The following is a 27,868-nucleotide window of genomic DNA, read 5'->3' on the forward strand; positions in this document are numbered from 1 at the left end:
GGACTCCTCAATGTTTTAGATGTGTGTTTGTACATAGGATTACAAACAAAAAATGTTCACAGACCTCCTAAAATGTAACAGATCTCTTAGGGGATCTGTGAACTTCAGATTAAAAATCCCTGGAGCGCCCTGGGCAGACTCACTGGAGCACTGAGGTGCAGTGATGGAGTTGCATTTAAAGGACCTTCAAGGTCTAAAAAAAAAAAAGAATGTCCATTTCCTCTGTTTTAGAGACTTTATTCCTATAACCATAAGGCTTGAAAATTTTTTCAGCCCCAATGACAGTGGGATGGAGGCAGGAAAGAAACCTGAGGTCCCCCCTTGCCCTCCCAAAATGGAGAAGTTGCAGTCCTTCTAGGTGGGGAGTCTAATAGGTTTCTGGTCCTGGCCTTTGGAATTTGTGAACATGCTTTCCTGTTCCGGATGCCCCCACCAGTAAAAGGAAATAGGTTTTTGCTTTTGTTTTTCTTTAAATCACCTTTTCAAACTGTCATAAGGAGCAATTTCTAAAGACAGATCTAATTTAGTATTGAGGTAAGTGCTGGTGCTTTTGGGGAAGGGCCTGTGACCCAGTCTAGCTGAACATGGATCAATCATCTATCTGCCTTCGCTCCCGGGGCTCCAATGCATCCCCCGTCCCCCATGCCCAATCACCTGACTCTGGCAGAGGCTCCAGCTCCTGTTGAGGCCTAGAGTAAGGGGTCTAGCCTGTTCTGTACCCTGCTGTCAGGGAGAAGGGGGAGCTGGGCCCTGCCCCACATCTTCTGGTCCTGAGGGTACAAGCTACATCTCCTGTTAGTACTCTTGGATGGTGGTTGGCAAGGGGTGGCAAGTTGGATACAACTTTGAAGAGTCAAGCAGGGATGTCTGAGGAAGGAGCTTTGGGTGAAACCTTGGTTCATAGTGCTGTCTGGCAGCGGTGGCTGAAAAGATGGCTGATGACAGACTGGTCAGCTACGGTGGACGTGTCCCCCAGGTCATGGTCATTCTGTGCAATCTTCCTCAGAACCCGCCTCATGATCTTCCCTGTGGCACACAGCAGGAATGTGGTTACCCCAGGCTCCCACAGCTCCAACAAGGGCCATAGGGCCCACCAGCTTACCCATAGGAATGAGTATGATGCCTACCTGAGCGTGTTTTGGGCAAGCCAGGTGCATTCTGGATGTAATCCGGAGTAGCAATAGGGCTGATTTTTTCTCTAACTGTAATCAAGCAGCAAACCTTTACTGAGAATTTGGGGTAGGTACCAGTACTCAAAAAAGAGGCTCCTACTGGATCAGAGCCTCAGATCAGGGGCTGGAAATAGCACTTACCCTGCTTCTTGAGCTCCTCAGCGAGGGCAGGAGTAAAGACATGGCCCTCCCGTAGAGTGACAAAGCAATAAAGACATTCACCCTTCACAGGGTGTGGGTGGCTGACCACAGCTGCCTCAGCAATGGCCCTGTGCTCTACCAGTGCTGACTCCACTTCCGCTGTGCTCAGCAAGTGGCCTGGCAAGGATGGACATTGGGAGAAGGTCACTAGTCTTGTTCTCAAGTCTCCAAGGAAAGAAGCTCAACTTCTCACACTGATCCTATATTTACCCCTACTCCACCTCACTGAACAAAGGCCACACATCCATGACTGGCTGAGGCTGCATAGAGCCAATCTCAGGCTCTCAGAAGGCATCTGGTCCAACCTCCTTCCCAGGCCTGACATCCCCAATAAGTAGCCAGGTTGCCTCTGCCTGAACACCACCAAGTGGCAGGTTGCTCATTAGCAGCTCCCAAAGCAACCCACCCCACTCTGGGATGGTTCTCAGTGTCAGAAGTTTTCTTCCTAGGCTTAGTCAAAACTTGCTTCATTGTAACCTCTACTCACTGGTACTAGTTCTACCTACTGGGGCTAAGCAGAGCAAGTCTAATCTCTTCTGTGTCACTGCCCTTCAGATATTTAAGACAGCTGTATACTCGACATTTGCCCCCTTTCCCTTTTAGCAGTCATGATTTCTTTCCTTATCCTATTTTCTGGTGTATGCCCCAGCTTGTCAATATCCCTCCCAAAAAATGGTCCCAGACCTGAGGCAAGACTTGGAAATAAGGTGTAAAGAGGGAAGGGTCAAATGAGACAGGGAAGCATCCCTCACCAGACACATTGAGCATGTCATCGATCCGGCCTGTGATCCAGTAATAGCCATCTTCATCTCGCCGACAACCTTAGGAAGCACACAGGGTCAAGCCCCATAGCTTTCTCAGAAGGGAAACACCCCCCAAGGCAGGGGCCCAGACCCAGGGAAGAAAGTGGAAGATGGTCCTGCTGCTAAGCAACTCAAGACAGGTACACTACCTGACCCAGGGAGATAGAGCCCTGCCTTTTCTGGATGGTCTGGCCACCAGAGGTCAGAGGTCACAGGCAGGGGAAGTACAAAGGCTCACCATCCCCTGTTACATAGTAGCCTGGGAACTTCCGGAAGTAGGTGGCCTCAAAGCGCTCATGGTTCCCATAGACAGTACGCATGATCCCGGGCCAGGGCTGCTTGAACACCTGAAGGGGAGAGAGGGAACATCTGCCATTCCTGTTAAGCATTAAGCACTTTCCCAATTTACCGATTATACTATCAGATATTAACTGGGGCCAATCACACAACCTGTCACCCTTACATTACCATGCTGTCACATTATCTAACAGAACCATGTCACAGGTCATACTTCACAATTAAATATCCCCCAAGTCCTATTTCCTAAGTACTCAATCATCCATGTCATGTCTGTCTCACACAGCACACCTGTCACCCCAGGCCCAGGATGCAACCTTACCAGGTAACCTTCTGCTTCTCCTTCCAACTCCTCCCCAGACTCGTTCAAGATTGCTGGTGCCACACCAAAGAATGGGAAAGTCTGGGAGTGCAGACATAGCCAGTGTAGGTAAGGGCAAACACTGATAAGGGGATCTTCAGATTCCCACTGAAGCCTAAGAGCCCAGGGCCCATAGAGTCTCTGGGGGCAACCACCCCTTAATCTCCTACTTCCCCCTTAGACATTACCCTTTCACAGGGGGACTCACCGCAGAACCTGGCTTCATGGGTGTGGCACCAGGGAGAGGGGTCAGCATATGGCCACCCTGTTGGAGGTCAGAGGTCAGTCCTGACATCAGGTCCCAGGCCCCCAATTTCCTAGTCCCCTCTGTACTCACTGTCTCTGTCTGCCAGAAGGTGTCCACAATAGGGCAGCGCTGGGCTCCCACCACACGGTGGTACCACAGCCAGGCTTCTGGGTTGATGGGCTCGCCCACTGTCCCTAATACCCGCAGGGATGCCCGACTGTATCTGTAAGGGGAGGAGCAAGGATTTGGGCATCAGGGCGACCAACCAGTTCCCCGTTGCCTGATGGAGAGATCCCTGGATTGGGAGTCTGGATATTCTAAGCCCCAGCTAGTGGCCAGTGCTGTGACTCGATAGTTTCCCCTTCTATAAAACAAGGAAGTTGGACTTGATAAGCCCCAAAATGTTGAGCTTCTGTGATGGATCCAGGGTAGGGGCTTATTCTCCTTTCACAGCAAAATGACTCTAGCCTCAGTAACTCCATCTTTACAATGAGGAAACAGGAGTCCCCTGCCTCAGGGTCACAGAGGAGGAAAGCAAAGATGAGATGAGGGACTGGGCCTTACTTGTTGACGGGCTCATCCCCAAACTTCATAAGCAGGCGGATAGCTGTGGGTGCTGTGTAGAACTTGGTCACCTTGTACTTGTCCACAATGTTCCACAAGCGGCTCACATCAGGGTACGTGGGAATTCCCTCAAACTGCACCCAATCAAGATGTTACCCCATATTCTCTCAACTATCCCCAGGACCTACCAGTTGAAACCCTTTAGCCCACCAGAGCCTCTGCCCCAATAACCTGTCCCAAATCACCCAGGCCCAGCTCCTCAAAATCCCCAGGACCTGACCCCTGTCTCCAGGCTGGACAGCCCACCCTATCTCACCAGGACACTGGTAGCCCCATTAGCCAGAGGCCCATAGGTGACATAGGAGTGCCCAGTGATCCAGCCGATGTCTGCCGTGCACCAAAACACATCATCCTCATGGAAGTCAAAGACATACTTGAAAGAGGTGGCTGTGTACAGCATATATCCCCCTGTCGTGTGTACTACTCCCTAGGGCAAGAGTGTGGAGCAGAGTTAGAACACATCCTGGACCTTTCCTACTGCTATCCCCCCTTAGCCCTGGCCCTCCCAAGCACTAACCTTGGGTTTTCCAGTAGAACCACTGGTATAAAGGATGAAGAGTGGGTCCTCTGCGTCACACCACTCAGGCTCACACTCCTCCTCTGCATCCCCCAGGATCTCATGCCACCATAGATCGACCCCCTGATTCCAGGGGATCTGCAGGGAGGGGAGGAGGAAGAGAAGAGATATGTCCAGGGTGGGTTTGGAGGGATGTCCTAAGGGTTTGGGACTGAGGCAATAGCTATGGGGAACTCCAGAGAGAATACAAAGGCCCAAAGCCTGGACTCCTCATTGGCCATGGCACCAGGATCCTTCATGGCCTACCTTCGTTTAGTAAGTCCCTCAGATCCACAGGTAGGGCCTTATCCCATATTTCCCTTCAACCCTGGTGGGGCTTCGTTCAGCTTCTCAACACAAAATCCCAAAGACGGACTTGAGGGTGGTCCTAACCACTGAGCCTATCTGGTTCTTCAATGCCTTTCAGATCTAATTTCTCCTTCCACTAGCATCCTAAATCAGGCCCTTAATCAATTCTCTAGATTGCTGTCAGTTTCCTCCTTGATGGTCTCACCCATTTTTAGACCCTGCCCCTACAATCTATAGCTCTCCTGCTCCCAGAATAACATTCCCAAAGCATAGATTTAGAACCAAAAGGTCTTAGAGGTTCCTTCATTTTACAGATGGGGAAACAGGCCAGATGTTCTTTCTCAGCCCATTAACATAGGGTGACACTCTACTTCCTTCAGATTCAAAGCCAAGCACCTCCACTTTGATACTCAATGACCTCTGCCACCCAGCCCTTCTCTCCTCTCTGCCTCATCTTTAACTCCTTGACAAATCCTCCACCCCAGCCAAATTGAGTTTCCCCATTTCTGACCAACCCCCAATTCCTCTTACATCCCACTCCCCACCAAATTTGTTACTACCTCAGCTTTCTCCCATCACCTGCCATCCAAAACCTGTCCACCTTTCATGGCTCACTTCAAGTTCCACCTCCTTTGGGAAGCAATCTGTGGTCATCCCAGCTCTTCTGACCTCCCGAATCTTCTGTCTGATTTCCTATAGTGCTCAGAGGCTAAACTACATTCCTGAATTCCATCCTGTGGATGTGTATTTATAATGTATGTCACATTTCCCCAACCAGAATGAGTTCAAGAGGTGAAACTGCATTTTCTTCCCCCTAGAAAATACTAGAATGCAGTGGCCACACAGCCCGTAGGAGGTGCTCCATAAAATCATGGGGACTTGAAGATGGGAAGAACCCCTAACAAAGAGGCAGCCTCCCCCTTTCCTTCCTCCCCACCCTCACTCCAGAACCACTTCTCTCAGGGGCAGTGGTCCATGCCAGGAGGTTCTGCCAGGCTCCCCAGGGACCAGCTCCCAAGGCTGAAATAATATGCTCTATACACACACACACACACACACACACACACACACACACACACACACGCACAGAGTGTTGGCAGACAAACATATTGATGTATGAGCGTCCACAGCTTAGGGGCAGGAATGCATATGCACAAACATTAGAAGCAACAGGCATTCAGGGCACACAAAGACCCAGAGACCATTTGGTCTTGTTAGTCCTGCAGCAGCTACTATACAAGTTGCCAGTTCCTTGTATCCCAAAGGCTCAAAGACCAAGCCCTGAGTCAGCATAGAGAAGGTCTTATTCCTACTCCCTGAGGAAGGAGGAATCAGGAGTTGAAGCTCCCTCTGCTCCCTATGAGTAGCTTAGGAGGTCTCTGTGCACACATGTCCCACATGGGCCTGAGCAACAGAAATGAAGTCCCCAGACCCATGCCAAGATGCCTACAGAGACTTTTGTTTACAGAATCAGATTTTAGAAATGAATCAGTCCCAGAGTCAGTCTACAAGCCAGGCACTGATGATGTCACTCACAATAGCTGTCCTCCCATGATATTCCCAAACATCTGAATTTCTCAACCTTACATGTCTGCTGTCCATCAATCTAATGAAAACTTCCCTAAATCTACTTATCTTTTCAAACTGTGTCACCTCTTGGGGAAATGAGTTTATATGCTGGGTGAAGATCATGAAGGTCTTGAGCAACTCCCCCCCACACACACACACACACAATAATACACATGATACTGAAAGTCATCCCCAAGGCCAGTACCTAGGAATGACTACTCTGAGATCCACCTACATGGGAATAGGCCACACACGATCCAAGATCTAAAAGCACTCTAGACATATAGTAATCAAAAGCAGTCAAGTTTTCTGTTTCTCTACCCTAGCAACATCATGCTGCTACCAAAGCCTTCAGGGAGATCTCTTAAAATAACACCCCCAACTTTATTGGATCATTCAAGTTCTTCTTCTAAAAGAAATTTCTTGAATACTTTAGCTCACAGAAAGTCCCTCCTTCTCTGCCCTTGAACCTGTCTTAAATATGAACTCTATTGTGACCTGTATCTAATCTAGCATTTTATTCTAGACACTATTTTTTTTCACATGTATATATATAGTTTTCTATTCCCTGAGAGCAGAGACCTGCTCTGGTCCCATTTCTCTAATAGGACTATCTGACTCGCAGGAGTCTGAACACAGAATCACAGAAACTGTAGTCCTCCCTCAGCCAAAACCCATTGTGCAGCTTTATAATTTCCTTCTCTATAAAAGAGATGACTTCTAGGTTCCTTTCAACTTCTAAGTTCTATGACTAGATTCTACCTTCTTCTCTTATAGATGAGCAAACTGAGGTCCAGAAGAATGTGGGCTCCTTGAGGGTAGGGATTTCCATTTCCATCTTTGGATCCCTAGCTCCTCCTTACTCAGGACCCTGTACACCACTACCAGTACCAGTACTGAACTGAAATTAAATTTTAAAAGATTTGCCCGGGGTCACACAGACAATAAGGGCCAGTGTCAGAGCTAGAGTCCAGGCTTCTTTCACTTCTCTTCCCTTTCCCAGAGAGATGTGCCTCACACTATCATTCTTCCCAACTGGTCAGTCATATAGCATTTATTTAAGCACCTACTATAAAGGGACAGCTAGGTGACTACATTTCCTGGCTATATGACCCTGGGCAAGTCATTTAGCTCTCATTGCCTAGCCCTTAAAAACTCTTCTGGGGGGCAGCTAGGTAGCTCTTTGGATTGAGAGCCAAGCCTAGAGATGGGAGGTCCTAGGTTCAAATCTGACCTCAGACACTTCTCAGCTATGTGACCCTGGGCAAGTCACTTGACCCCCATTGCCTACCCTTACCACTCTTCTGCCTTGGAGCCAATACACAGTATTGACTCCAAGATGGAAGGTAAGGGTTTAAAAAAAAAAAAGCACCTACTATGTGCCAGGCACTGTGCTAAGCCCTAGAAGCAGATGCAGAGCCTAGTGGCTAATGACCAGAATAGGGTCAGTGAGGATCTCAGGGACTGTGATGCAAGCTCAAGTCCTCTAACAGGGTAAGCAGGTGCAAAAGCAGATAGACACACAGACAAGGGCACAATGAAGCAGTGCCTGGGAAAGTGGATACCTGGGGTCGCTTGGACATTGGTTTCGCTTTCATTTTGTCCTGTTAAAAGCCCATGGAGAGGCTGGTGAGTAGGGAGGGAAGAAATGAGGGGATGGAACTAAGGTCCCCAATCCCAAGCCACCACCCAAGGGTTCCTCAGGTATTCCTCTGACTGGCTCCTCCAAGATCCCTAATCCCCCACCTCAAGAACCCTCTGACCTCAGAGTTGGCCCAAGCCTAGCTCTTAGGTCTATGGCCTAAACCTGGTCTCTACCATTTTCCAGCCAAAAGCAGATGAACAAATTACTAAGTTTCCCAGACTTTCCTAGTGGCCCACAGCCCCCCCACCCCAATAAAAGGTGGAGGGCATCCCCAACCTCCACACCCAGTCTCATCACAGGAGCCAAATTCAGAGCATCTCTTGCCAAGATCAATCCCAACCTCATAGGCCAATACTGCCCAGAAGCAGCCAATTGCTCACAGAGCATGGATACCACCCCCTAGTAGACTTCATAGGGGAGCTGGATGTTCCCATCTGGTACTTGAATGCTGCTGCCTCCCTGATCCCCAATCAACAAACACATACAACAGCCTCCTAAGCCAGGCTCTCTCCTTGCTGTGGACATTGTCCATCCTCCCTGACTATATTCATTGCCTTGCCCGTGATCCTCTGAGAGTAATTATGATAATATTGTAATAGTTGTCAGTGCCAATAAGGGTAAGCTGGGAGGAGGGGCCTACCTGTAGGTCCTGGCATGGCCTTTTCAATGGAGGGGAATGGCTCGGAGAATCACCTGTGCCCAGCTCTGCGCGGCCAAGGTGCTTGACTACAATGCATCTCTTTACAGGGAAGCCCCTAGAGAACAAAGAGGGCCCATTGAGAGCTGGTGGATGCAAGGGGAGCTAGGGCCTGGCTAGAGTGGATTACTTACTTCTCCCGGCACTTGTGCAGGGCATCATCCACAAGTTCTTTCAGGTTCACTAGTTTTTCTCCTCTGTAGAAGGCATCTGTGGGAAGAGTGAGCATTACACTCCCAATTCTCTCCCTAACAGCCGTGAGTGGCAAGAAAAGGCCTTAGCTTGTGAGGTCAGTACCAAAAGAGAGATAGGTGAGAGCATGAAGCACATAAAACGGGACCCTTTGGAAAAGCTATTGTTTTTTCCATCAGAGTCCATACAGCCAACTCCTTCCAAGAGCCAGCACAGCCCTCCTCCACCCACCACTCCCCTGCCCCAACCTGGGAGGAGCCAGCTAGGAACTAGAAGGTTGCCTAGAGGGAGCAGCCTAGCCTAGCTAGGGGGGAGCCAGTCACCTGCCGTAATAAGGAGGGTACAGCTTGAGTCCAGGATCCGCTCACAGAGAGAATCAGCTGAGAAGCCTGCAAACTGAAGGAGTAAGGGGAAACTAAGGGTGGGGTCTTGGGGCAAGGGAATGAGCTCCAGTGGGGTCCCAGAGTTTCTGTTATTCCCACCTAACACTTTCTGTCCCCTAAGATCCCTACCACGATTGAATGCAATGCACCAAGACGAGCACAGGCAAGCATGGCCACCACCAGCTCCAGAATCATGGGCATGTAGATGGATACACGGTCTCCTTTCCGAATGCCTGCAATAGAAACATGGCCTATGGGCTTGTTGATCTTTCCACTCTCCAGCCCTCTGTCCCTCTGACACTGTCTTCTCCCAGTCCAATGTCCCCCTCAAGTCTCCAGGGCCCATCCTTATCTGTAGCTGTTACCAGGAGCTTGGTCTTGGGTCCTCTTATCTTCTCCCTCTATATATTATTTCACTTGGTAACATCATCAGCTCTAATGGATTCAATTATCATCTCTATGCTGATGATAGAAAGATCTCAGATCTACTTAGTCATCCTTAACCTCTCTGCTGACCTCTAGGCTTGTATCTCCTGCTGTCTATTGAATATCTAACTGAATGTTTTGAGGAAATTCAACATATCCCAAACTAAACTCATGATCTTTTCCCCCCTAAACCCTCCCCTCTCCCAACTTCCTTATTACTGTGGAGACTGCTATCAATACCCCAATCCTAGGACTCAAAATTTAACTGTCATCCTCCACTCCCTGCTCCACCCCCATCCAATCTGTGGCCAAGTCCTGTTAATTTTGCCTTCTGTTCCTAATACTGCTTCCACCTTGGTATAGGCCCAGAGTACCCCATTCCAGAACTACAGCAAGAACCTACTAGTTGTTCTCCCAACTCAGGCATCTCCCCACCGCAGTCCCTCCTCCTCTTAGCTGTCAAACTAACTTTCCTGAAGTGTAGATATAATCCTGTCAGTCCGCCAACCACCTCCCATTCAATAAACTCCTATGGATCCCTATTACCTCCAGTATCAAATATCTATTTGACCTTCATAAATCTTCTCTTCTCACCCTTCTGGGCTTCTTACACCTTACTCCCTTCCCCTACATCTTTAACCCTAATTCGGAGCACTCTCACTGGCTATCTTCCATGTCTGGAATTTTCTCTGCCCTCATCTTCAACTGTTTTCTTTTTCTCTTTGTCTTTCCTTATATCCCCAATGCGAGTGCCTGGAAAATAGTAGGCACTTAGCAAATGCTTGCTGACCGGACTTGACTCAATGCGGCCTTAGTACTTACCCTGTTTCCGGAGGGCATTAGCACACCGACACACCTGGGTCAGGAGCTCTCGGTAAGTGATCTGGGTGGCTTCCCCAGGTTCATTGCCTTCCCTGAAAGATACCAGGAGAACTTGTATCAACAGAAACACTTTGGGCTTGGCAAATCAATCACACCTCTCACCTCAATCCAAACCTGAACACAGAGGTTCTTTGGGAATCAGGAAAATAATCAGCATTTCCAAGGTTAATCCAGGCCAAATACAGGGAATTTAGCTCAATAAACCAGTATCTGGGTTCGGGTTAGGAAAGCCATTTCCTTTCAAGCACATGGCAGCAGAGAACCTTGGGAAAGTCTTAATTAGGATACTTTTAAAAAAATCACTCCATTCCACATAGCCATACTCACTAGAACACATATGAACCAACATGTATGCATGCTCACTCCACATGAACCAGGCTTGTATAGAAGTGCAGAAGCATATTAATGCCTTTTTAAATATTTTTGGCTTCTTTAGAACTATTAAAAATAATATTTTCCAGGGCAACTAGGATAGAGTAGTAGGTCAAGAGGTCTTGGATTTACATGCTGCCTACTTGTTATGACCCTGGGTAAGTCATTTAACCCCAATTTCCTATCCCTTACTGCTCAGTCTGCCTTAGAATCAATACACAGTATTGTTTCTAAGATAGGAAGTAGGGGTTTAAAAAAAAAAAAAAAAGGAAAGGATATTTTCCTCGATGGAAATGGATTAAGAATGGTGCCAAACATTTTAATAAAAAACTTGTCTTGTCCACATCATTGTCTTCCCCACCCCTAACATGATTTGGTTATTGACCTATCTAAGGGCAGTCTCCTCTTTACCTGTCCTCTGGGAAATGACCGAGCTCTAGCATCTACTCTCTTCCACTGAGAGAGGATTAAGACTGTAACAAAGGAAGAGAGGAGGTCCCTTTGTTAAACTCCAGGACTGAGTGAAATGGTCCTGGAGACATGAGATAGTGACTTGATTGCTCAATTATGAAATGTTCATCTAAAAGGAATTTTAAGATATCTTTTCTTGGTTCAAGATTCCTATAAATACTACCTGAAATCTTCTTAGAGCAGTATCTTGTCAGAGGACATGGGGAACCATGCCAGTTTGGACCTAAGAATGACTTGGATATAGATTAATGATAAATTAAATAAAAAATTTCTGGCAAACTAAGTGCCTAAACACAGAATACGTTACTAGTATTAATATTTCTTTCTTCAACACCAGATGTTCAAAATACACATACCTTATGCATAAACCTACACAAATGTGCACAGATGAACAGACATATACAAACATACTCGCATGTCTGAAATATGTATTCAGCCATTTCCTTTCATGCCATATGGGATGCCACTGTTCTGATTCTGAATTATTAATATAGCTATAACCCATTTCTCCTGGTGTTCACTTTCTTTGAGATAAGTTCAAGCCTGTTCCCCTATAAATACTGTTCCTCTAGCATCAAGGTCCAAACATCAACTAACATGTCCTAAGTACTAGCCCAGGGAGATAGACGGATTTCTAACCTTGCCTAGGAAAGAAAGGAAACAAGCATTTATTAAGAACCTACTTACTGCCAGACACCATGCTAAGTTATTTTAAAATATTATTTCAGGGGATAGCTGGGTGGCTCAGTGGACTGAGAGCCAGGCCTAGAGACAGGAGGTGATGATGGCCACAGGTGCATTTATCTTTCCTATTAATTGCTATTAAAATTTTAAAAAAATTAATTTCCAGGGGGATAAGTAATATTTTTTTCTGGAAAGGGGGCGGTAGACCAAAAAAGTTTGGGAACCACTGAGTTAGAGCATAAGTGATTTGCTCAGGGTCACACCTAATAAAAAAGCATCTGAAGCTAGATTTGAACTTGAATCTTCCTGAATCCAGGCCCAGTATGCTGTCCACTTAAACCTATCTAAATCTATCTGCCTAGGTGCCAACCCCTCAGCCCTTTAACACAGAATCGAAGCAAAACAGGCTCACAAGGAGACTCGGTCTCCATCAATAGGACTAAACTGGTCCTTGGACAGATGATTCCCCAAGTTTTAATCATATTTTAAATCTTCCCTCTTACATGAAATCTTCCCCATTTACTTTAGTCCACAATGATCACTTCCCTTTCTGAGTTTCTATAACTGGGAGCCTGAATCATATATTCCAGCACCTCATTCTATCCTGTCTGACCTTGTTTTCTGATTGTACCATATATGAGTCCTATTTCCCTAACCAGGTACTATCTAGGGACAATTTCCCTCCTTTTGTCTCTCCTGAATCATAGCAAATCCCAGAGTTTGTGTGAACTACTCAAGGAAAATTCATAACACCCTTAAGATAACTGTTTCTTCTTAAAGGAGGGTAATGACCTTGATGCCCCCTACCCTCAGAATTTGGATTAGGGTTAGGCTGGGGGGGGTGGGGTGGAAACAATCTATGGGCAAGGGGCAGCTGGGTAAGTTCTGAGGTTCCTGCCCTGCCTCATGTCTCATCTAAATAGCCTCTTTCAAAAGAGGAAGTAAAGGTCCTGACTTTCATAACCTGTAAAGAAAGAGCCCAGGTGACCCACACACTAAAGTAATCATTTTATTACTGGTAGAAATGGTTTGTGTTTGGACTGTAGGTTTAATCGTTTGCCATATTATGTTATGGGATTATGGAAAGTTACATAGGGTGGAGCAGAGAAAAGGTGGAGAAAAGGCACCTGAGTCATGAGATATCATAAATAGACCTGAGGAAGTAGGTGGAGCTGAGAAACTGGTCCTGGGGGTGTCTATTATTCAGACTCTATGAATGGACATCTGAAAACAGGAAATTGGAGGGGGAGGCAGAATGATGTCATAAAAAATAGGGTTGATTTCACAACAGAGTTTTATATATAATCAGTTTTATATATAATCCTATTTTTCAGTTCTTTGGGTATGGAAATGTTTGTGCTAATTAGTATTTGTCAAGTATAAAAGAACAAAAATTAAACAAATTTTTTTAAGAGTTCTGGGCTAGGAGCCAGGAGATCTGGGTTCCAACCCTGGCTCTCCCATTTACTAAGTGTGACCTTAGTTTTCTCCCCTTCAAATAAAAGAGTTGCACAAGGGGAGAGAGAACTGGAGGTGGGTTCCAATCCTGCCATTACTGATTCTGGCTCCTTGATTTTGCCAATTTTGAGATGACCTCTAAGGTCATTTCCAAGCTCTAATGCTATATGATTAATTCATGAAAGGTACTGTGGCTTTATTGAACCTACTGCACCTTAGGGAAGATGAGAAGGAAAAGTCCCTGCCCTGTCTCTGAACCTCAGTCTTGGCTAGCTGGTATCATCATATTGTCCTTTTCCTGCTTTGCCCTGGTGTCTCAGTCCTGCCCCCACACCATGCCACCCTTCCTCAGGCTATTTTAGTCCTAGACCCACAGATGTCTTGCCCACCCCTTAGGCCTTCCACTGGGTTGTGCAGGCCTTATGCCAAGAGAGCTCAGGTACCTGTCTGCCCTGGCCCTCAGAAAGACAACATAGTATAATGAAAAGAACACCATAGTACAATTATTTGCATGTTGGACCTACTCCTTCACCACACTTCAGTCATATGCAGAGATGATAATACCCTTTAACCTTGCCATCACTGCCAAATGCGCTGCCCCCTCCTATTCAAAAATTCTGAAATAATCTGTTGGCTTACCACCTCTCCCTCTGCCTTCCCCTATCAAATGCTATTCTTCATATACACCAGTGATGGCAAACCTATGACACACATGTCAGCACAGACACATGTAGCCATTTTCGATGACATGCCAAGGATGAAGCATTTGCTGTAGGGTAGTGTAGAGACACTGTACACTATAGATGACAATTCTACCTATATTAATTTACCTATTTTGGTTTATTAAATACAGTTATATATTACAATTATACATTTTTGTTATTTAAACTATAAATATCGCAAAATTATGTTTTTTTTCTCAAAGAGACACACCACCCAAGTTATGCTCATTTTTTTTGGCGAATTTTGACACACCAAGCTCAAAAGGTTGCCCATCACTGATCTACACTATAATCTCCAATCCCTTAACCCCTCAATGTTCTCCTAGGCTATCACCCCAGCACTAGTTAGTCACTCTTTCCTCTTTTCCTCATCTTGGCCCCTTGGTTACCTAGTTCAACTCTAGACTGTCCTACTCTCTTTTAAGTCCTTGGCCCCCTCATCATATTGCCAATTGCATCCTGCCAATCCTCAGCCTTGAATTACTTCCCACCATCCCCTGCCTTCGCTTCTACACAACTACTGTTGAATGAAGGTGGAAAAAAAAAAAATCAAGAAACTGTTCTGACTGGATTCATTACAAATATGTGGTATACAACCTCATTTGAGCTCTCACTGCTGCTAGGCAATCCTACTATAACTCCCTCAGCTACTCACTTTCCCACTCTCCACAGTGATTCTCCCAAACCTTTTCAGCTCTCTTCAAACAACTCAAGGCTCCCCTTCCTTCCACTCTCAGCTGAGGATGTTGCCTTGTATTTTATACTTAACCCCCATTGCCTAGTCTTTACTACTCTTCTGCCTTGAACCCAATATACAGTATTGATTCTAAGATAAAAGATAAGGGCTCTGAAAATAAACAAATAAATAAATAAATAAATGAAGCAAACCCTACCTAATTACTAGAAGCCTATCCCAATCCCTTTTTCTTTTAACCCTAAAACCTTGACTTACAATTGATATTATGTATCAATTCCAAAGCAGAAGAGCAGAAAGGGCTAGACAATTGAGGTTAAGTGACTTGCCCAGAGTTAAACAACTAAGAAGTCTCAGAGGCCACATTTGAACTCAGGCCTCCAGTCTCCAGGCCTGGCTCTCTATCTACTAAGCCACTTAGCTACCCTCTGTTTAAAGACCTCCCTTTGTTAATTATTTCCAATTTATCCTGTTTGTTTATACACATTCATTTACTTGTTGCCTCCAATAGACTGTGAGCTCCTTAAGGGTAAGGACTGTTTTTTTGCTTTTCTTTGCCTCCCCAGAGCTTTTCACAATGTCTGGCACATAGTAAGCACTTAATAAATAATATCTGACTGACTGATATTTGGGGTCAGGAGATCTGGGGCCTAGTCCTGCGTCTGCTACTAATTCTGTGTAACAGAAAATAATGTACCTTCTTAGGATCTAAGTTTCCACATCTATAAAATGGACACAGGGGGTAATATGAGACCCAAATAAAATGATGGAGGGAACTTCAAATCCTACAAGGATATTCTACAAGGAATAGTTGAGAGACTATTGGAAGATGTCCTCCAAATAGCCTATAAGGAACAGTTGATAGGCCTGAAGATTTTTAGCTTTAAAAAAATTAAGATTTACAGAGAATATGCTCACTGTGACCAGCTATTTGTCATGATAAAGAATGATTAGGTTTATTCTGTGTGGTTTCAGAGAGGGGAATATGTGGGTTGGAGTCATAGTAAGGTAGATATCAGCCTAAAATAAGGAAGAACTTCCCCATAATCAGGACACTGCAATAATTCCTAGGATGATAAAAGCTTTATTACTGGAGGCATTAAAAGAGAATCTGGATAACTCCTTAAGGATGTTATTATAAATGAGATGCAGAGATGCAGAATGAAATAAACAGAAGCAAGATGACAATTTATACGACTAATAAGGTAAATAAAAAGATCATTAAAAGGGAGCCAAACTTTTTGTAATGGGGGGGGGGGGGAACAGCCAGAAAGGGGTCAGAAAGGAGAGAACAGACATTTTTCCTCTCTCACAGAAGGGGGAAGGGGAGGGTCTGCTAGGCCAGTATACTGTATACTGTATATACACTATCAACATCAGGTGTTTGAGCCTGGAGGAAAAGAGAAAGAACAAGAGGAAGGAAAGTAAAGGGAAATCAATTATGGGCATGATGAGAAGCCTGGATGGATAGAGAAGAGACCATAAAGGATGGAAGAATCAGACCAAGTCAAGAAGCCAGTGAGAAAGAAATTGTAAGGCTGGATGCTTAATCTATTTAGTCTCTGTGCTGTATACATAAACCTGACTTACTATAGAGCATGGGATGTTGCAACTGAAAAGATTTTAGAGAGAGATGACCCCATCTTTCTAATATCCTCATTTTGCAGATGGTTGAGGTCCAGAAAGAGGAATTTGCTTCTTCCCAAGGGCCACACAATTTGTCAGATGTATAGTAGAATGGAAAGAGCACTGAAATGGGGGTCAAAGGATCTGGGTTCATGTTCTGGCTCTGTTCCTTGCTACTTATAAGACTTTGGCTACATCATTTATCCCTTCTAGGCCTTAGTTTTACTCATCTGCCAAATATGGAGGTGACACTAGATGATCTCTAAGGGACTTTCCTTCTCTAAATGTATGATGCAAGGATCATAAATCTCTGTGACAGACTGGAACAACCACACAAGCTACTTAGTGGCAGAGACCAGCAAAACTCGGGTGTGACCTTATCTGAGTCATTTAGCCTCTCTGAGACTCCATTTCCTCATTTGTAAAATGTGGGAGTTAGATATAAGATGATCTCTAAGGTCTCTCCCAGGAGCATTATGTGAAAAGGACACTGAAAACAGCAACCTGAGGCTCTGAGAAGTATTCAATTTCTCCCTTCACAGAAACTAGCAATGCTCAGGTGACAGCTGGAACAAGGCAACAGAGGAGTACCAGCACCTGGGGAGGAACCCCACCCCCTTTGCCTGTTGTGATGCAAAGAAATACCCAGCAACAAATATCTCATTCCCAAATTACATGCAAGCCTGGAGGTCAAAATTCTGCTTTAATCATGGCATTGTGGGACAATATAAAAAACCTTGGCTGGAGTGTCAAGCTAACTGGGTCCTTCCTAGCTCTGCCATGAATTCACTGTGTGATTTCTAGCAGACCACTTCTGGGCCTCAGTTTCATCCTCTGAAAAATAAAGGGGCTGAGGAGTTGGGCAAGTGATTTCTAGGGACCCTTTTAGCTCAAATCCTGTTTTCCTGCCTGTATCATGCCTATACTTCAGAAACTACATGGTTCCTTATTGTTTGAGTCACAACCAGCTCCCACCTGGCCCGAGCAGTGCCCAGTTTTTGGCAAGGGCTTCCTCACAGTCCCAGAACCAAAATCCAACAGTCTTCTTGTCTGTTGCCCTCTGTGTGCTAATGCAATCTGACCTATGATTCTGCCATTCCACACATGTAATAGCACCATCACCTCACATGTCTACAGGGCTTTCCCATCCTTCATCTCATCTGATTCTTGAGGTAGGAAGGGTCAGGGTTATTATCCCCATTCTATGGAGAAAATAGAGCTTAAATAACTTATCCAAGGTCACACAGCAAAACAACAGCAGAGCCATTCTATGGAACCCCAGTCTTCTGACAACCAAGTCCAAAGTCCTTTCTATACTTCACACATTGGAGCAAGAGAACAACACATGCCTTGTCAAAGGCCCTTCCCAGCTTTCTCCAGTATCAGCAGCTAGCTTTGTTTGTCCATGCTTGCTGTCAGACAGAATGAAGGAACTTCTGTAAGAACTAACATCAGTGATCTTAGGCTACAGAGTGGAAGTTGTGTCCAAGCCCTCTAGTCAGAATTGGGGTATTGTACCCAATTCTGGGCACATCTTAGAAGGGACACGGAAAAACTGAGGGACATACATAGCAAGACTGAGAGGATATAAAGCAAGAATGAGAGGATGTAAAACCGTATTATATGAAGATCCACTAAAGGAAATGGGGTTGTTGAGCCTGGGAAATCAGAAAAATCAAGGGAAATCTAAAACCTGCATATCCACAGAGTAGTCTTCATTATTATCTCTGCTTGGATGTGTCATAGAGATCCCCAAAGTCAATATGTACAAAAATAGAACTGTCTTTTCTGCCAAATCCACCTTTCCTCCTAATTTTGTCTATTTCTTATAGAAGGTACCACCACAGGAACCTACCAAACCAGCCAGGCATAGGCATCATCTTTGAATTTTCACTATTACTTACCCTCCAATTGGTTGTCAAATCTTAATTTTACCATCACCATATGTCCTGCCTTTCTCTCCACTCATGTGGCCACCACTCAGGCTCTGACTCTAATCACCTTTTGTCTGGACTATTGTTATAGTCTCCAGCTTGGTCCCCCAGCATCCAGTCTCCACACATCTTCCAAGTTGATATTCCTGAAGTACATTAAATGACCATGCCATTCCTCTGCTCCAGAAGCCTTACAGACTCCTTATTCAGGTACAAAGCTCAAATACAACCTCCAGTCTGACATTTGTAGCTCTTCATGATCTGGCTCTAGCCTATTTTTTAAGCTTTTTTTCACATTATGCCTCCTTAGTCATTCTATGTTCTAGCCATCCTAGTCTATTACTTATACCTTCCCTTGCCTTCACACAGGGTCTCCCCCAGGCATGGGATGTTATCTATTGCTCTGTGATTTTGCAATCTCATGCATGTAATAGCACCATCACTTCACATGTGTTCAGGGCTTTCCCATCCCTCATCTCATCTAATTCTTGAGGTAGGAAGGGCCAGGGTTATTATCCCCATTCTATGGAGGAAATAGAACTTAAATAACTTATCCAACCAAGGTCACACAGTAAAACAGTGGCAAAGCTACTCCATAGAACCCCAGTCTTCTGACATCCAAGTCCAGATCCTTTTCCACATTTCACACATCTCAGGTACCCAGCTCAAGCGCCACCTCTAATGTGTGGAGTCACCTGAGTTCCTAATTATTAGTGCTCTCCTCCCCTCCCCAAAATTACATTGTAAATAATGTGTTTACTTCTCTGTGAATATACTGTAGCAACCAAGCAGAAGATAAACTCCTCAAGGGCAGAGATCACTTCATTTTTTGCCTTTTTGAATTACCCATGGCCTAGCACAATGCTTTGCACACAATATTTAATAAATACATGCTGAATGAATGAATGAAAAAATAACTGAAAGACCAGCCAATATGACAGTAAAGGAAAGTGATGTGTTGAAGGGGATGTGGCAAAATTGGGACCCTAATGAATTGCTGATGGAGTTGTGAAATGATCCAACCATTCTGGAGAACAATTTGGAATTATGCCCAAAGAACTATAAAGCTGTGCATACTCTTAGATCCTGTAATAATTCTACTGGGTCTGTACATCAAAAAAAATCATAAAGGGACAAGACTTACTTGTACAAAAATATTTATAGCAGCTCTTTTTGTGGTGGCAAAGAACTGGAAATTGAAGGGATGGCCATCAACTGGGGAATGGCTGATCAAATTACGGTATATGCTGGTGATGGAATGCTACTGTACTATAAGAAATGATAAGCAGGATAATTTCAGAAAAAGTTGTGAAGACTTACATGAACTGATGCAGAGTAAAATAAGCAGAACTGGGAGAACATTGTGCACAGTAACAATAACATTATATAATGATCAACTGTGAAAGACTTAGCTATTCTCAGCAATAAGGATCTGAGACAATTTTGAAGAACTACGCCAAAGAATACTATCCACCACCAAAGAAAGAACTGGTGGAGTCAAATGCAGATCAAAATACACTGTCTTTCACATTATTTTATTTGGGGTTTTGATTTTATATGATTATTACTGATATGGGAGTGTGTTTTACATGATAATGACCTGTATAACCCAGATCAAATTGCTTACTGTCTCTAGGATGGGGGAAAGAAGGGAGGGAGAAACAATTTGGATCTTATAATGTTGGAAAATATGTTGAAAACTGTTATTACATTTAATTGGAAAAATAAATAATCTTTGAATAAAAAAAGAAAGAAAAAGTAACTGAAGGATTGTCAAAGTAGAAGGGGGAGAATCATATTCTGCAGAGGTCAGAATTAGGCACTAATTCTGGGGCTAAGTTACAAAGAGGAAGATGTCAGTAGCATATAAAAATGATTTTCCAACAAGTAGAGCCTTCCCTCAATGATAGTCTGTCTTTCCCATCACTGAAAGTCTTTGAGCAGAGACTGGACAAGCTGGGCAGTCACCAGTGGTTGGAGGGCTAACTATAAAGTCAGAAAGATAATGACTCCAATCTCACTCTGATACTGAATAGATAGTTTCTCTGGAGCTTTAAATGGGGTTAAAACCTAGGTTAGTACCTAGTTCCAAGGTTATTGTGAGGCACAAATAAGAATCTAAGGAAAGCACTTCACAAACTTTTAAGCACTATATAAACTTTATTTATTATTACCATTGTAAAGAGGACTTATGTATTGGGTAGAGGTTGAATTAGATAACCTCTAAGGTCCGTTTCCAGCACTAACATAGAGGCCTCTAGGAGATAGGTACTAGGTCAATTTTATCTGCACCTTTTCGAGGGACATGTACTCAATCTCTCCCAAACCATAAAAAGGAAAAGGATAGGATGTAGCTCCACCTCCAGAGCTAGAATTCTTCAATCCCACCTTGGTGGGAGTTTAAGGGGGAAGGGAGGAGGCTGTCAAGGGAAATCCAACCCGAGTGGGGAGAATGGGACATTTTCCCCTGGTATCCCTAAAAATATCCAACCCTATATGTTTCCCAAATGACTATTCAGTCATATCACAGAAGCCTGCAGTTTCAGGCTACCCCCAGAACTAGGGGGCCAAATCAGAAAATACCATCCAATGAAATGGGCCCTAGAAAGAATATAGAATGGATACAAAACCAGTAAGGAGATGATTTATAAATGGGTTGTTGTTGAGATAAATGTCTACTCACTTCAGCCAAGAAAGCTTTCACCTAATTAATTATAATTTGTCCAGAAATGGTAGAAGAAATTAGTCTGTATGGTGCCAAGAGAAAGAAAGCATCTACACTGCCCTAGAAAGAAGTCATTCCAGTTCTAGGTGACATACACAACTTTAGTTAGAAATAGCCTTATGGCTATAGAAAGAAAGTTTACCAAACTATTCTTGCTTGAGAGAAATACCTGTTAATAAAGCAGTTTTCCTTTCTGCTCTGATTCTATGCTTACCAAAAAACCTTTCTAACAAATTAGATTTCCTAAGCAGACAGACCTACCCACTAAAGGGGCCAGGAATATTCCTATTGTAAATTAATACATTGGCATCTGGTTAATCAATCTCTGGTTTGTGTGATTAATGGGAAGCAAATTCCTATAGCCTGATCACGTTTGAGAGGATGGATAAGATCAAATTACTGAGTCTCTTGAGCTAAGGTTCAAACTCTGGGGCCTGAAGTGACCCCTAGGATACTATCACATGGTGAAGCCTGTTGTCTTTCTTTATCTTCATTATCTATTAACTGCAATACCTACTTTGGTCCAGCCTGGTACAAAGGGAGACAGGAAAAAGAAGATGTGAGTCCTCTCTCTTACACATCTCCCCAAAGGTTGCAAAAGAACTCCTGAAAAACCACTTCCTTCCTCTTACAGAGGCAGTGTCATGGAACCGTTGGATGTCAGAGCTAGAAAGGACTTTATCCAACTCCTTCATTGTAAAGCAGAAGAAAATGAGATCTAAAGAGGCAAAGGGGCTTGTCAGAGTTCACCCTAATCATTCTCAAATGTTATAGAATTGATGACATCCAGAAGAAGAATCTTCTTAGCATGGCTGTAGGACATGGAAATAACTACCTACAACATACCACCCCACTCAGTCTTGCCTCCTCTAGGGTAGGTTCTAAAAACATTAGGGATCCACCATGGAGGGAGAAAGTCACCACCTACAAAAGGCAATCAGGCTAAACAATGGTGACAAGGGTAAACCCATTAAATACAAGACCAGGAAAAAGAAGAATGATGCTCAAAATGGAAAACCCCTTCCCTTTCTGGGACCCCAACTACTGGTAACAAGAACAGAAAAAATGATAAAGCCAAGATATCTGAGAAGACAGTGGCATTTAAAGAGAGGGGGCACAAGAGAAGGATGTACTTTCTGAGTCAAAGTCCTATGACCTTAGGGTCAATGATTCTTTAGCAAGTAGTGACTTGGACAATGGGACAAGACAAAGACATACTCTGTCTCTGCTCTTCTACATACACAGCCTTAGAACAGAGGCAAAAGAGCACATCCACATTCTTCCCAATCCAAATACACACAGAGACTTATATGGACTGAGAGACAAAGCCCAGATGTGCCAAAGTCCCCTAGAATCTGACTTTCCTATCATGACCAAAACTTGCTTCCTTCTCTATGGGTTTTTGTACCACCACCCATACCCTACCCTACCTAGAGTCTTAAAACTAAAGATTCTGAGACCCATCTGGAGGAATTCAGTCCTCTAGTGATTGAAGTTAGGGCAAGCAGGAAGCAGAGCCTCCAAGGTTACCCACAAGGTCATCAGTTCCTCAGCATCTCTAGTTTCAAAGGGAGGATTTGAAATAGGTCCAGGAACTGGCAAAAAGGAGAAAAGTGAGTTCAGATGGCCTTGTCCAACCAGGGAAGGAGGGAGTCTTTTCAATAGGCTCAGCCCCAGTCACACTCCTGCTACAATACCAGATTCTATGACTAATGGAAATGGCTGAAAAGGACTAAGGACAGCAGCAGGCCACTGGGAATAAGGACAAGGGAGTGGCCCACAAGAAATGGCAACTAAGAGTTTAGACTAGGGGCTTCCCAAAGATATCCTAAGGCCAAGCAGAGATAATAATGCAGAAATCACTTAAGGATCATTGATAGTCTTTTATCCAGGCTCTCTTAAAACCCAGTACTATTCTTCTAATACTGACCCCAAATTCCCCCACTGTCTCCTCTTCCTTACCAAATCCAACAAATACACACATACTGTACCATTGCGAAGCTCAAAAAGCTTGGAACAGTTGCTGATTAAAGATACTGTCTAGTTTGGGGGGAAAAATGAGGTTCTGGGATCAAAGAAGCTAAAAGCTTTCTAAAACTAAAAGTTCTAGATACAGATTCTTTCAAGGCCCTATAAAGTCTATTTTGTAAAATCTCACAAATCTATTCCCACTTCTCCATCCTTACTACTCTCAGCCTAGATGTTCATCACCCATTTCAGTGTATTATAAGAATCTAACTGTTCTCTCTGCCTTCTCCAATCCATCCCGTATAGGCTGCCAGATTAATTTTCCTAATGAATGAGTCTGACTATGTCATTCCTTTGCCCCCACATCCTTCAGCGGCTCACAGATAATTTCCAGATTTCTTAGGTTAGCATTTAAGGCTTTTATCATCTAGCTGATCTACCTTTACAGCCTAACCCCCAACTGTTCTCCTTCACCTATTCCATAGTCATCATGGCCTCTGAATCTGAACTCACACAGATTTTCTTGTTTGGAAAATATCTTCTGTACCACCATCCAAATTCTACCTATTCTTCAAGGATCAGATCAATTCTTTTTCCCTCTGTGAAGCCTTCCCTGATCACCTTACTTCTCAGAAATAGCATTTAATTGTTCTCTCAAATGTGTTTGCTGTGTCAGTTTCATTTCCCCAATTAGACTGTTTGATGCTCAGGAGAAAGAACCAGGTCTTCTTCCTCTCCACCATGTTATAGAAATTGCACACAGTAGGTGAGAGGGAGAATAAGTTACTGACTTAAGTAAGTGATGTTTGATCTCTTCCCATCTGCCTTTCTGCCTTCTAGATTCCTTCTTATCCTCTGAATACGAAATCTTTGCTCTTCCAGTCTGACTCCATAGAGCACCTAATTCAGGGGGGTGGGCACAAGATTTCAGGGGTAAACCCAAGATTTCAGGGCTCTAGTTGAGTAATAATAAAAGCGGCTAATGCTTATATGGCACCATGAAGTACCCAACAACAGTGCCAAAGAAGAGATTCCGGAGTCCTGGCTGTTAAATGTTAATTCCTGGCTGGGCTTTAATGGTCTTTGATGTCCCAGAAATGCTCAGGAGGTAGCCTGAGACTGCAAGAAAGGACTCCAAGCTGGCAGCTAAGTAGTGACTAAGAGAAACTAGTTGAATGGTGCTGGAGACAAGACTGGAATAATACTAAATATAAAATAAGCAAAATAATCCATCATACTTGTATAAATACTTTTTGAAGTATTTTTCTATCTCCAATCTCATTTCACAGGACCATAGACTGACATTAGAACTGGAAACAACCTTAAAGATCATCTAGTCCAAACCTCTTATTTTACAGATGAGAAACTAAGGCTCAGAAAAGTTAAGTGACTCGCCCACAATCACAGAGGCTATGAGTAGCAGAGCCAGGATTTGAAATGAGGTCCTCTGATTCCAAATCCAGCCTTCTTTTCACCATTATGCCTCTTGTGATTCTCATAAGGATCACAGTCTTGGAGCAGGCATAGAAGATATTATCCTTGTTTTAAAAATAAGGAAACCCAGGTCCCAAAAGTTTAAGAGAATAGCCTAAAGTCACTAAAATCCAGGTTTGTTGACTGCCTTGCCAGGACTCTTTTTAAGCACATTACGAAGACTAAGGTAACCAGGGCTGTTACTCACAAAGCCCAAGTTAATTACAAAACAGGTGCTCAACTAGCCCTAACCTTCAGCCCTCTCCTAGGGTGCCTGTTGAGAGAGGCAGGAAAAAACCCAGAATACAGTAAAATCAAGGTCCAACATGAGTCCCACAAAGGGGCACTGGGACTAGGGACTCTACAGGGAAGATGAGAACAAACTGCAGAAGGGAAGAAGAGAGATAGCCTGGCCCCCATGTAACATGCAGGAATAAGAGGGAAGCCAGAGCTTTCCCCTTTCAACTTCCACTCTAGCCTTTACTATGGTTTATGTTGCCAAGGATGCTGTTCCCTGGGACTAGGAACTGGATGTTTTACCAGTAAAAGGCCACTCGGTCTCCAAGTTTCTTCTCATTAACATTTCGGTCTAGCAAGTTGTAGCAGATGTTGGTGGTTGCTCCCTTCATCCATTCAATGAAGATCTTCCCTTTAGTGACATCAAAATTATATTGGAGGAAGGGGCCAGAACATGGAGTCTTCCAGTAAAATTCCTTGGCAATATCTCCCCAAAATTCTGTATAGAAAAGGAAAGCCCAATTATCATTCCACTTCCAAAAACTCATTCTTTGATCACTTTCAATTGCCTAGAGACCAAGTCCAAACCTCTCCCTTCCAGGCTGACCCCCACCCACCTCTCCAGTCCCATCTCCCCAAGTTTTACCAACTGCAACTGGCACTGGGTTCTTCCTTATTCCCTGTGCACACTAGACTCTAATTTCATCTCATAATTCCCACTGCTCCCTTTCCACAACACTCTCCTTTTGCCTGTCCCACTATTGCACTTAAAGGAATAGGTCATTTCATGTGGGAAAGGGAACTCCTGAGTAGGGAAACTCCTTCTTTCTATGCATGTCCCCTTCTCTTCTGCAACTTATAGTCTTAAAGAGCATTTAATGGTTAAGTAACCTGCCCAGTATTACACAGCCAGTTTGTGTCTGAGACAGAATTTGAACCCAGGTCTTCTTAGTTCCAAGGTCAGTTTTCTATTCACAGTAACAGACTGTCTCTTTACTGTTCAAGGGTTAGCTCAAATCCAGCTTTCTCTGGGGTCCCATGGAGCTTTCTCTTCTCTGAACTCTTGCTGCTTGTCACAACAGAATATCATTAAGTGCTAGAATGTCGGGTATAGATTGTAAATGCTGTAGGAATTGAGAAAGGGGAAATCAGAGGGACATTAAAAAGTAAAAGGAAAAAGCACTTGGTCCCTAGGCAGCTCTTATTAGCTGAGGGATCTTGGGTAAGCCATTTCTTCTCTCTATGATTCAGTTTCCACAGCTATAAAATAGGGTTATCTACTTCACAGGATTGTTGTGAGGTTCCAGTGAGATCACATCTATAAATCGACTTATAAATCATAAAACATTGAATGGGCACTATTGATTATTATCCTTAAATCAGTGTGGATGTTGGAAGTCAAAGGAGGCTTCCTGAAAGAGTCTGGGTTTGAACAAGTAAATAAAAGATGGTTTAGATCTGGAAAGGTAAAGGGAAATGGGAATAGGTTCATAAAAGGAAGGGAAGCAATGCCAGCAACTGCAGATTTGGCATATTCAAAGGCACAGAGACAGGAATAAGCACAGTATGTGGAACAGTGAGAAGACTGGCTTTTGGGGGGTCTTGAATGTCAGATTGAGCTTAGCAGACACTGAACATTTTTTAACAGGAAAGTGTTTCCATCAAAGCTGTATATAAGGAAAATGGCAAAAAGTACCAAAGGGTGGAGACTGGAGGCAGGAGTAGTTAGGTGGCTACTGCAATAGTCCAGTGGAGAGGTAACAGAGATCTGAATCAAGATTTGGCAGTAGTAACAGAAAGGAAGGGCAGATTTGAAACACATGTTGAAGAAATAATCAACAGGCCTGGGTGACTGACAGGATATGCATCAGTGAGAGAGTGAACAGTCAAAGATGACTTTCAATGATGAAAGTTTCAAGTCTGACTTGAGGAGATGGCAGTGCCAGGAAAAACACAGGAAAGTCAGTCAGAAGGAACAAGTTGGGTGGTGGGAAGATGATGAGTTCAGTTTTTGACAAGGTTAACCCTGAGATACTGGAGTATCATGGAATTAGAAACTCCCAAAAAGAAGTTGGAAATGAAAGATTTGAAGAAGCAGGGAAGATAACAAATGGAAAAGGAGAGAGATAAGGAGGAAACTTAAGAGATCATTTAGCTCAACTTATTTTTAAATAAGGAAAATAAAGCTCAGAGATATTACCTTCTCTGGGATCATAAAGATTAGAACTCAGGTTTCCTGCCTAATTCAATTCTTTATACATGTATAGTCTACTACTTACAGATACTGTGCAAGGAACAAGGCACACAAAGACAAAAAAAAAGTCCCTGCCCTCAAGCGGCTTACTTTTACTGGGGCAACATACCATGCAAATAGATAAATAAACAAGGCAATTTGAAAAAACTGTGGGATTAGGAAGACAGGGATGCCTAAAGTGAGGAGAAAAAGAGCTAAGGGGGAGAAGCACCCTCAAACCCAGGTGAAGCCCAACCCTCTATCTCTTCCCTTCTATCTCTCATTTTTCTTCCTCTTATAAGTTTTATCCCCATGACAGCCCACCTTGGCAGAATCCCCCCTCATTCATTTCCCAAATCAAACTTCCTCCATCACTTATTCTGAGGTCTCCCCAGTTACCCATCCATTCCTCCCCACCAACTTCCCCCGAATCCTCGCACTGAATCCTAGTTCTGTATAGACCCCAAATAAACATCTCCTTCCTCTCCACCAGGCTCGCCTGCCACTCTACTCCCTTCCACAAAACCCTCCACCCTCCATTCTCCCCTCCTCACAACCCTCACACCCCCACCCCCACCCCCGTCCCGCTCTTAGCGCCTCCCCAGAACCACCCCCTCACTGCCCTCTGGGGCGCGTAAGCGCAGGCGCAGACGGGCGCACTCACCCCGAGGCTCGAGCACCGAGCGCCCGTGCAGCTCCCGGTAGCGCGCCATGGAGGGGACGTGCGCCGTGCGGCTAAGCTCAGGTGGCGGGGACCAGCTCCGCGCCCGCTCCCCGCTTCCGCTCCCGCTCCCAGTCCCACTCCCGGAGCCACTCCGTTCCTCAGGCAGCCCCATCTCGTCTAGTCCCAGTCTATCCCTGTCACTGTCTGGCTTCGCTCTCGCCGGCACAGCCACTGCCTCACCCT

At 44.3% G+C, this 27,868-nt stretch overlaps 1 protein-coding gene across 2 annotated transcripts; it reads right to left on the minus strand.

Moving 5' to 3' along the window:
- Nucleotides 1-221: 221 nt before the first annotated feature.
- ACSS2 (acyl-CoA synthetase short chain family member 2) lies at nt 222-27,868 on the minus strand. Of its 2 annotated transcripts, XM_044664374.1 has the most exons (19): nt 27,626-27,868; nt 25,032-25,227; nt 10,305-10,396; nt 9,186-9,289; nt 8,997-9,069; nt 8,616-8,691; nt 8,425-8,539; nt 7,705-7,743; nt 4,223-4,360; nt 3,962-4,132; nt 3,646-3,779; nt 3,172-3,304; nt 3,043-3,099; nt 2,796-2,876; nt 2,415-2,523; nt 2,126-2,194; nt 1,314-1,490; nt 1,128-1,202; nt 222-1,026 (listed from the first exon to the last, which is right to left on the minus strand). In XM_044664374.1, the coding sequence occupies exons 1-19, from the start codon at nt 27,795-27,797 to the stop codon at nt 899-901; spliced, it is 2,139 nt and encodes a 712-aa protein (XP_044520309.1). In that variant the 5' UTR covers nt 27,798-27,868; the 3' UTR covers nt 222-898. The 2 variants fall into 2 exon arrangements, with proteins under 2 accessions (XP_044520309.1, XP_044520310.1); XM_044664375.1 differs by lacking the exon at nt 7,705-7,743.

The sequence above is a fragment of the Gracilinanus agilis genome, chromosome 2 (assembly GCF_016433145.1).
Source record: "Gracilinanus agilis isolate LMUSP501 chromosome 2, AgileGrace, whole genome shotgun sequence".
NCBI classification, from domain to species: Eukaryota; Metazoa; Chordata; class Mammalia; order Didelphimorphia; family Didelphidae; genus Gracilinanus; species Gracilinanus agilis.

Excerpts from the sequence above, each read along its gene's own strand:
- ACSS2 (XM_044664374.1), bottom strand. The coding sequence starts at position 27,797 with ATGGGGCTGCCTGAGGAACGGAGTGGCTCCGGGAGTGGGACTGGGAGC. Across the intron at positions 10,397-25,031 it reads GACCGAGTGGCCTTTTACTG|GGAAGGCAATGAACCTGGGG; the intron begins GTAAAACATCCA and ends GGTATCTTTCAG. Across the intron at positions 9,070-9,185 it reads GTGCATTGCATTCAATCGTG|TTTGCAGGCTTCTCAGCTGA; the intron begins GTAGGGATCTTA and ends TTACTCCTTCAG.